Below are 10,715 nucleotides of genomic sequence, written 5' to 3' on the forward strand. Positions count from 1 at the left end.
GTGGAGTCAGAGAGTGCAGGGAGAAAATAAATAATTGTTGAGGAATTTCTGGGATCAGTTTCTTTAAGTAATGACTACTATTAGAGCTGAGGTGCTTTGCCTTCTGAGCTTTCAACATTTCTCCAGTCAGGTAGTTTGAATCTTGGCGGATGAAATAGTATAATTTCCATATTTAAGCTGTTTGTCGACCATCACGGTTTAAACAAAAACTGGTTAGCCTCAAAATGAATGTCAATTTGAGTTAAGCCCCGTTCACATCAAATGGAGACTAATGTTTTTCCCCTCTTGTCTTCCAACCAGACGACTTCCCCAAACCTCAGATCACGGTGCAACCTGAGACCCAGTCGGCCATCAAAAGCGCCAACGTCACCTTCGTGTGCTCGGCGGCCAGCTCCAGCGACTCACCCATGACCTTTGCCTGGAAGAAGGACAATGAGGTCCTGAATGACGCTGAAATCCACAACCAGGCACACCTCAGAGCCCAGGGGGGAGGCCAAGGCCGTGAAACAGAGGTTACAGAGTACACCACCACACTGCAGCTACGCAGTGTAGAGTTCACCAGCGAGGGGAAGTACCAGTGTGTCATCTCAAACCACTTTGGTTCCTCCTACTCCAATAAGGCCAAGCTCACTGTCAACAGTAAGTTAAATGACCTACTGGTATTGATTTTGATGTTCGTCTTGAAGTGGTGCTGCCGTTAGATGTCAAATAAAATGTCCATCCCTTTTGTCCCTCCAGTGCTGCCGTCCTTCACCAAGATGCCCATGGACCTGAGCATCCGGGCCGGTGCCACTGCCAGACTGGAGTGTGCCTCCGTGGGACACCCGTCTCCGCAGATCGCCTGGCAGAAAGACGGCGGCACGGACTTCCCCGCCGCCCGGGAGCGCCGTATGCACGTGATGCCTGAGGACGATGTGTTCTTCATCGTGGATGTGAAGACGGAGGACATCGGGTTGTACAGCTGCACCGCCCAGAATACCGCCGGAGCCATATCAGCTAACGCTACGCTAACTGTGCTCGGTGAGAATTATTCTTTCTATTTTCACCTGCTGTCAAAGAACTTTGCATTTATATGTGGGCGCCGCTTCATTTTGACACAGATCAATTTTATTTTATGGTATTCCATGAGTGTTTTCCCCCACAAATCGACATATAAATCAGGCGTTTTCAGACTGTGAGGCAGCTAACACTCCCCCTTACCCCATTCTCCTCCAGAAACGCCCTCCTTCCTGCGCCCTCTCATGGACCGCACCGTGGCCAAAGGGGAGACTGCGGTCCTCCAGTGCATTGCCGGTGGCAGCCCTTCCCCCAGGCTCAACTGGACCAAAGACGACAACCCCCTTGTGGTCACAGAGCGCCACTTCTTTGCCGCCGGCAACCAGCTGCTCATAATTGTGGACGCAGCGGAGGGCGACGCCGGGATGTACACGTGCGAGATGTCCAACACGCTGGGCACCCAGCGGGGCAACGTGCGCCTAGCCGTACTGCCCAACCCCAACTGTGACGTGGGGGTGGGCGCCTCGGGAGGCGTAGGCTCGGACGAGGACGGCTGGACCACGGTGGGCATTGTCATCATCGCGGTGGTGTGCTGCGTGGTGGGCACCTCGCTGGTCTGGGTGGTCATCATCTACCATACGCGTCGGCGCAACGAGGACTGCAGCGTCACCAACACAGGTGATGAGAGGGTGTCATTTTATTTTGTCAGCACGGGATTGGTTTTGAGGAGTTCAGTACTTGCATGCCCATGTTGCCTCCTCCTTCAAACAGAAAATAACATTTTTGGGGGAGCTTGAGTTTTGGGCTCCAGCTCCACATACTTTGGCTGGCATGTTGTTAAAACCACACCTTTTACGAATGCTTTGAAATGAATCAGTGACAGACCATTGCCGTGAACAGATTATTATAATTATTGTATTTCTCTATGAAAACATTTCTGAGACTTTTCCCTCCCTGGTGTTTTCCCTGCAGACGAGACCAACCTGCCTGCAGACATCCCCAGCTACCTGTCCTCTCAGGGCACGCTGGCCGACAGACAAGACGGCTATATCCCCTCAGAGAGTGGCAGTGGCAACCACCAGTTCATGGCTTCCTCTATGAGTGGATTCTACATGCAGCCTAAAGACATGAATGGTAGAAGAGGAGCTCTTTCATTGGAAATGCATGGGGACTTTTTATGTTATGAATATATGCATCAGTCAACTGTATTCTGAGCATTTTTCTATGTGTATTGTTTCACCTGAATACATATTGGAATAGTTTAAGTAATTTGAGGCAAGTACCAATGCGTTACTAATGTGTCATGTGACTCGTACAGGTCTGTGTCAGCTAGACACAGGAAGTGAAGCGGACATGGAGGCGGCCATAGATCCCCTGCTCTGCCATTACCAAGGACCCATCAGCTCTCTCCTCAGGAGAGGTAACATGTACACCGGAGAACCCTCAGAGGCTTTCACAGGTTGGTGCAACAGATATATATTTTTTAAATATTGTAGCATAAGAAGTATTTTCCTCTAAATTAAACAATATCATCATGTGCTGCTGTCATACTGATCTGATTTCCCATGGCTCACTGTAACCCCCCCACAGGCTGTGCTATGGACCAGCGGCCCATCTGCATAGACTCCTACAGTGGCAGCCTGACCAGCTCCAAGAGGAGAGACTACTATCCATGTGGCGGGGCCCTCCAGGACCCTTTTGACCACGGGAGCCCCAGTGTGCTGATGCAGATGCCCAACAGCAGCAGCTTCCACGGGCCACCCCACCTACAGGGCGAGGGCCCCCCCTGCATGGACGAGGGAGATGGAAGCGAGTACGGCCGACCTCGGGAGACAAGGCTCTCCTCCTCCAACACATTCATGGGTATGTCTGAGGATGGGTATGTCTGAGGATGGGTATGTCTGAGGATGGGTATGTCTGAGGATGGTATGTCTGAGGATGGTATGTCTGAGGATGGGTATGTCTGAGGATGGGTATGTCTGAGGATGGGTATGTCTGAGGATGGGTATGTCTGAGGATGGGTATGTCTGAGGATGGGTATGTCTGAGGATGGGTATGTCTGAGGATGGTATGTCTGAGGATGGGTATGTCTGAGGATGGTATGTCTGAGGATGGTATGTCTGAGGATGGTATGTCTGAGGATGGGTATGTCTGAGGATGGTATGTCTGAGGATGGGTCTGAGGATGGGTATGTCTGAGGATGGGTATGTCTGAGGATGGGTATGTCTGAGGATGGTATGTCTGAGGATGGGTGTCTGAGGATGGGTATGTCTGAGGATGGGTATGTCTGAGGATGGGTATGTCTGAGGATGGGTATGTCTGAGGATGGGTATGTCTGAGGATGGGTATGTCTGAGGATGGGTATGTCTGAGGATGGGTATGTCTGAGGATGGGTATGTCTGAGGATGGGTATGTCTGAGGATGGGTATGTCTGAGGATGGGTATGTCTGAGGATGGGTATGTCTGAGGATGGGTATGTCTGAGGATGGGTATGTCTGAGGATGGGTATGTCTGAGGATGGTATGTCTGAGGATGGGTATGTCTGAGGATGGGTATGTCTGAGGATGGGTATGGATGGGTATGTCTGAGGATGGTATGTCTGAGGATGGGTATGTCTGAGGATGGTATGTCTGAGGATGGGTATGTCTGAGGATGGGTATGTCTGAGGATGGGTATGTCTGAGGATGGGTATGTCTGAGGATGGGTATGTCTGAGGATGGGTATGTCTGAGGATGGGTATGTCTGAGGATGGGTATGTCTGAGGATGGGTATGTCTGAGGATGGGTATGTCTGAGGATGGGTATGTCTGAGGATGGGTATGTCTGAGGATGGGTATGTCTGAGGATGGGTATGTCTGAGGATGGGTATGTCTGAGGATGGGTATGTCTGAGGATGGGTATGTCTGAGGATGGGTATGTCTGAGGATGGGTATGTCTGAGGATGGGTATGTCTGAGGATGGGTATGTCTGAGGATGGGTATGTCTGAGGATGGGTATGTCTGAGGACATTTCAATGTATGGATTTGGGTCAAGTGAAGCACATTTTAAATCCACTCAGAAATGTAATTCACTCAATGAGTAAGTGATTTATTGAATATTCATTTTCTTGACAACTAGCACAACATGTGAATGTCTCATGCTTTACCCTGTATCTCCCTCCGTCTTTCCCTCTCGCAGGAACGTTTGGGAAAGCCCCCTGGAGGCCTCAACAGGAATTCTATCCCGGATTTGGACCACCGCCACTGGCCCTGCACAACAGCATGATGCTACATGAGAATCCCTACGCAGCTCTGGACACAGACTCGGAACGCGAGGAAGACAAGAACAGCGTCCAGTCAAAGAATTCTAAATCGGAATCGGAAAAGAGCGGCAATAATATCTATGAACAACCATATGATCTCAACAGGACTGCTACTAGTCAGCAAGGTCGAGCGAGCACATAGCTGAATATGTGCGTTCAAACAAACTGACATTCCTTTGAGTTTTTCTTCGTTATGATGGTGGCCCCAAAAAAATACTACCTCAGTGAATGGACACTTTCTCAATGAATGGACACTTTCTCAATGATGGACACTGCAAATGTGCAACGCTTGAATGTAAAAGGATAATGCATTGTGCCTACAAAATGCTGAAAAATTATATGAGGAGATATTAACAGTGAGGACTGTTCTTTTTTTAAGAAAGAAAAATGGGAAACATCTTCAATTGAAGATAGATATTGAATATATATATACGTTTTTATACAAAGTTTATTATATTTTGTAAATTAAGTGTAAAAGTAGAATCCATTATTTTTGCTGTATTTTTTCCTGTAAATGAGTATTTTGTGTTGTGCGACCGACCACGCCTGTTCAGTTATTCTAGCTTTTGTTTTGCTTTGAGTTAAGCACCCCTTTGCACATACCTATACATAATAAAACACCATAACATGTGCTGCTACGTACATTAAAAGTACTGTGACTCCTTCCTATCTTTAAATGGCTGTACCATGCACAGACACCACTGTTCTGTAATGGAGGACAAAGAGAATAGAGGTATACGAGAGTATTGCTGAAGCTGGGAATGAGAAGGGGGTGTTGATGTGGCTTTTCTGAGCCGAACCACAGACCTCCAAGGACGGCTTGTGCCTGCCATGAGGCCCCCCACCATGCTGTCCAAATAGAATCCAACAAGTGTACGCTGGGAAAGTGTGTGTGTGTGTGTGCGTGTACGTTTGGCATTTGTCTGTGTGTGTGGGAAGTTCAGGTCTAGCTTCTTCAGTCTTTGGCTCAGTGTAGACTCAGTACCCTGGAGACAATCAATGGAAGGCCAAATTAGGGCAGACATGTCAAGGAAAGGAACAGTCACATGAGGTCTCTGGAACTGTTGGAGCTGGCCGTCTGGTCCGGTCCTGCTCTCTCCCAACCAGCCAGTCACAGGGCTCCCCTCTCCCCCTCTTTGGGCCTTCGTCTCTGGGAAGGAGGGTGGGGGTTGCTGCGCTTGCTGTATCCAGCACATGGAAGCTTTTCACCAGATGATTCACTCCCCAAGCCTGTCCCCTTCTGGCTTTTTCACATCTTGGGTTTGTTTTTTCAGGCCTCTCCTTTTCAACGTGGAGGAAAAAGGTGTTATTGTCCGCTAGCTGTCGAAACTTGCACTTGGAAAGTGTCTTGCGGCCTCTCTCACTGCCACACTGGAGATGTGTGTATAAAATGGCTGATTCACTGAGTTCGGATGGTGGTGCCAGTATTTTGAGGTGGGCTTATAGAAAGACACCTTACTAAGGGCATTCAATTCAGCCATCCACTTCATCTGCCAATCTTCCAATGTGGAATATATTACAAAAGCTTATAAAGACCTCATTGAGTTACAACACATTTTCAAAATGTATTCAAATGTTTTGTTTAAACCTTTTGTTTTATGGAATCCTATTCAGAGAGGTTTGTTTGAAAACCCATCCATGTCCTTGAGCCTCAGCGACACACCTTGTTATTCACTGAGTGCTTATTGGGGAGTATACATTCACCCCAGTGTGAAGGAATGAACCAATCTGTTGGAAGTCTTGCCAGCTCTTTGAGGAACTTGGGCTAAGCACAAGATGGTGGAACCAGAACCACACACATTTAAACACCTGGAAGACAGCTGCTGAACTAGTCCTCAAACCCAAGGCCTCCCATTGGTTTAGAGAACCTTGTGGGGTCTAACAAACATGATCCGATACAGATGAGGTGGTGCAGAAAGATGTGATGTTTGATCAACTTGGAGAATTACCAAAGCCTGCAAGCATTCACTTCAAACCTTACGGAATTTAAACAGTGTAGTGAATTCATGGCTAGATAATTGATGTTTGATGAACACAAAGAATGCTGAGGTTGATGTTATTAGTCAGTAAAACCAAACTTCAACTCATGTCTTTTTCATTGATCTAGGAAATGTTTATGTTGTTCCCATTACTGAGTTAGTTAGCGGCCCGTGTAAATAAAAAAATCCTAGTTCATGAACTCTCACCAAGGGTTTCTTTATGTTAAGATTATACCTTGTTGATTTCCCCACACTGTTGTTCAGATGAGACTTCTCACTAGCAAACATAGTTTTGCACTTAACTATTACTATGTATTACTATAACTACACACCAAACTACTATGCATGTAGCAATTACCTGTGTGGATGTAATTTACCTCCACATATTTGGGTGAGGCCAAAATTGTTTATTCATTCCTCTGGGAAAGTTTCGAAAACAACTGCAATCGAGAAACAATTTGTGCCATAACAAGGGACTGAGGGGGGTTTAAAAGGTTTACTTGAGAAAAATAAAGAAATGATTTAGAGCCTGTAAACTCCTGCAGAGACTGCAACCAGCGAGAACCTTCACGTTTCCAGCCGGGGGAAAAAAGAAAACACTGGTCAGATTGCAGAATAATTTCCCCTCTTTGATTTCGGCTCCAGAGAAACGAGACAGGAAGTCGACTATTCCTCAGACCACCAATGACTTACAGTAGGGGTTAGTGAGTCCCCCCTAACCCCAGGTCCTGGATCAGCTTCTGAGCCCCACACATTGACCCACACCAGTTTACTGGGAGCAATCGAACACTGATCTTGGGATCAGTTCCTTAGGCCAGCATTGGACTCCCCACCCCTGTGAATGAGCCCAGAAAATGAATTTAGCATGCCAGGGCCTTATCTCATTGCCAGACACTCTGAAATTCGTAGCTAATTTGTCTTCATTGTTGCCAGATGTGGCAACATGGATACAGATGTTTATGATATTAAATGGCCACGGGCGGCTCGCTGAAATTGTATTCTTTTGTTGTGAAGCTCAGAAAATCTGCTGGGGGAATGGAGCCTAACTCTTACTATCTACCTCAACATCCCTATGTTCAGTTTTCAAACTCTGTCGGTGAGAAGTGTTCAGACCGAGCATAGAGAAAATCATGTTTATTCAATGACATGAGTAATTATAATTTTTAATAAATATTCTCTTAAAAAATGTTTTTTCCTTCATCTGCTTCTGAACATGGTGAGGTCATACATTCACTGGTCAGTGGATATTCTTTCAAGCCCTTCCAGGCAACTTGAAAACAAACTGATGAGCGCTTGCTTCTACCACGCATCATGTAATTTCTCAGCAACAGTACTACCCCTAAACCAACGCAAATTTGACTTTGTTTGCAAGTTCGGTCATGCAGTCACAGTTTACCCTTCTCAAGTAACCCAAACCCACTGCTGATTTTGCCTGAAGGACGTTCTCGGTTTTTGGCTGATTGTCATTAACCGCATGATAAAATGTAGATCTTCCACAAGCGGGGAGCTAGCTGTAGCATCTTGAGAGTTGGCTGATAACACTGGAGTAGTGGCCAGTGAGAGATACCTCCTGACCAAAGACTTTGAATGTTCACTCCGCTACCGCACGGCAAGCAGGACCGGAGCGCCAAGTCTAGGTCCAAAAGGCTCCTTAACAGGAGCCCCCCCCCCCCTTTGTTTTTACACTGCTGCTACTCACTGTTTATTATCTATGCATAGTCACTTTACTCCAACCTACATGTACAAATGACCTCGACTGACCTGTATGTCGCACATTAACTCAGTACCAGTACCACCTGTATATGGCCTCATTAGTGTTATTTTATTATGTAACTTTTTTTAATAACTTTTTTTTAACTTTAGTTTATTTAGTAAATATTTACTTAGTTATATTTTCCTAAAACTGCATTGTTGGTTAAGGGCTTGTAAGTAAGTATTTCACTGTTGTATTAGGCGCATTTGACAAATACAATTTGATTTGGTCAATTATGCAGCAGCATACAATACATTTTTAGATTCACCTTGTTGTGCTGTGCTCACTTGAACAGGAAGTATGGCACTGCTGTCCTTCTTGTGGGCTCTAGAAAGAGGCCTGAAATCCCGACTTGGAATTCAGAGTTGATGACTGTTCAAATTATTTTCCGTGTTTTGAACTCACTGTAGTCTGAGATTTCCTAGATCTGAGTTTCCAGTTGTATTGAACGCAGCAGAAGTCACGCTGGATAGACAGACAATCTATTCAAACTTTTCTGGCCCATGGTGTTACCCCTTTATCGTGATATCCAATTGGTAGTTACGATTTTGTCTCATCACTGCAATTCCCCAGCAGAAGGTCGAGAGCCAAGCCGCACTGCTTCTAGACACACTGCTCAATTAACCCGGAAGCCAGCCGCACCAATGTGTCAGAGAAAACACTGTCGAACGACGACCGAATTCGACCAACTGGCCCGCCACAAGGAGTCGCTAGCGCACGATGTGACAAGGACATCCCGGTCGGCCAAACTCTACCCTAACCCGGGGGACGCTGGCAAATTGTGCGCTGTCCCATGGATCTCCCGGTCACGGCCGGCTGTGACACAAGCTGGGATCGAATCCGGGGTTGCAGTGGTGCCTTAGCACTCATTGTTGAATTTGTGATTTCCAACTTGTTGTGTAACCTTTATGTCCAATGGCCGATGAGAACCGATACGTTTTATCTATCGTTTCTCATCATATGACAAGGATTGAAAAGGATTTGCCAGTAGATTGCCGACTTGATGCATGATGATAACTTCTTATCTAGCTTGCTAGCTAAGATTTTGAAAGTATGATGTTGACATGCTCAGTCCAATCAAAGCTAAGTTAGATATAACGTGATTTTATCTCTGACCAATGACCTTGAGCCTTCTTGGATGGGCACTTCTAATGTAAGTCTGCGGCAGCACCCAAGGGGCCTGAATTTTCGAGCTCTACTTGTAGATTTTGCAGTGACATAGTGTCCCCATGAGTGACAGAACACTGAGTCAATCACGGTGCAACTAGAGAACATTACCAAACCCTACACTTCGTACTTTCCTCTGGCTACCCCACCACCACAGAAAGCACTGATCTAGGCTGAAACACCTGCATTTTGGAGCTGCCTTACTCAAGAAGGCAAAAAAAGACCATGTTTGTATGCGGCTTTATTAACTCAATTATTATTTTTAGTTTTTGCCCCACCTGTCCTGAATGATGCGTTGTCACTGTAAGACTGTTATAATGCTCATAGATTATGCATGTATGAACTACAAATTGACAAATTGAGCCCAAAGCGGGAGGTTTAAAAAATACTTCCGTAGTCGCCAAAGTTCCGGAACGTCTCTTTAAGTTAACCATCAGTGAATCCCACCCTCTCCGCCACTAAAAAGCTCTCCTTTGGCTCTCCCATCGAACCATAGGGGCTCATATGATTAAAAGCAGATACAAGCATTTTTGTCTTGCAGATGTTGTAATAAATCACTAGTTGGCCCTGCCTAGGCAACTGGCTGTCTGACAAATGTTCAACAATAACTAAGCCCCCCCACCCCACCCTTCCCGTAAAAACTATTTGAAGAAAAAAGTCTGGAATTTCTGCCAGGTTGCTTGTAACTCTTTCGGGACAATTGTAAACTCCAAGCCATGTCAGCACAGGTGAAAACCTGAAGGAACCGTAAAGGAAGGAAACAACGCCCACAGCTGGCTTTCTCTTTCTCACACTGGGTTATTTTCACCATGGAGGCTACGGTCTTAAACTCCCTTGTCTCCAATGCAGTTTCCACTGTGACTAATTCCACACAAAACGATGATGGCTGAACCAGCCAGACTGCCTAAGCCTCCATGGATGGTGTTAGCTCACACCCCCACCCCATAAAAAAAGCCATAATGGCTGAGACGACAGCCAAGGCCATGAATCAGTCCCTTGACGGCGGAATCAGTCCCTTGACGGCGGAATCAGTCCCTTGAAAAAGATGCTGTCTCACCATAGCCTCAAAGCCACACTACTCACTACTCCCAACCCATTGCATTTCACACTGACAATGGTGGATTAGGACAGGGTCCCAGAGGATTTTATGTTTATAACCCAGGGGAGAAGACATCTTGCTATGCAGACACAAATACAAGAATAGTGACTAACACTGTACTGTCTACACAACTAATCTACTGTTAATTAGACTAAAATGCAGTAAAACATCTTGTCTTCAGGCCTTCAAACTCTAGATGGATTTGAATTCCAGTTCTCTCCATCAATTAAACCAAGACGTGTCTTATTCATCACCGTTAAGCTTTCTGTGCTTTAGTGTACAGTTACATGCCTGCCCCCGTTATAGTTGACACAAACCCTGATGGTGAAATATAGTCTAACTAACTCATAGTGGTGTGCCCCCTTTCATTCTCCATTTCCTGACCGTGTAATAGGGGTTTGTGACATTTTGCTCTGAGTGT

The 10,715-nt window shown here is 46.1% G+C and overlaps 1 protein-coding gene across 2 annotated transcripts in view; it reads left to right on the forward strand.

The window, feature by feature from the left end:
* The window catches only part of LOC135515860 (leucine-rich repeats and immunoglobulin-like domains protein 3), a 29,005-nt gene extending 24,056 nt beyond the window's left edge, over positions 1 to 4,949 (forward strand). The window contains exons 13-19 of one of the 2 annotated variants that reach the window (XM_064939651.1): positions 301 to 639; positions 739 to 1,020; positions 1,216 to 1,674; positions 1,969 to 2,130; positions 2,315 to 2,455; positions 2,587 to 2,859; positions 4,173 to 4,949. In XM_064939651.1, coding sequence (XP_064795723.1) covers positions 301 to 639; positions 739 to 1,020; positions 1,216 to 1,674; positions 1,969 to 2,130; positions 2,315 to 2,455; positions 2,587 to 2,859; positions 4,173 to 4,438 — 1,922 coding nt within the window. In that variant the 3' untranslated portion in view covers positions 4,439 to 4,949. Of the gene's footprint in view, positions 1 to 300; positions 640 to 738; positions 1,021 to 1,215; positions 1,675 to 1,968; positions 2,159 to 2,314; positions 2,456 to 2,586; positions 2,860 to 4,172 lie in introns of those variants that run through there. The other variant, XM_064939652.1, reaches the window with a different exon arrangement.
* Positions 4,950 to 10,715: the final 5,766 nt, after the last annotated feature.

This window comes from Oncorhynchus masou, chromosome 27 (assembly GCF_036934945.1).
Source record: "Oncorhynchus masou masou isolate Uvic2021 chromosome 27, UVic_Omas_1.1, whole genome shotgun sequence".
NCBI classification, from domain to species: domain Eukaryota; kingdom Metazoa; phylum Chordata; class Actinopteri; order Salmoniformes; family Salmonidae; genus Oncorhynchus; species Oncorhynchus masou.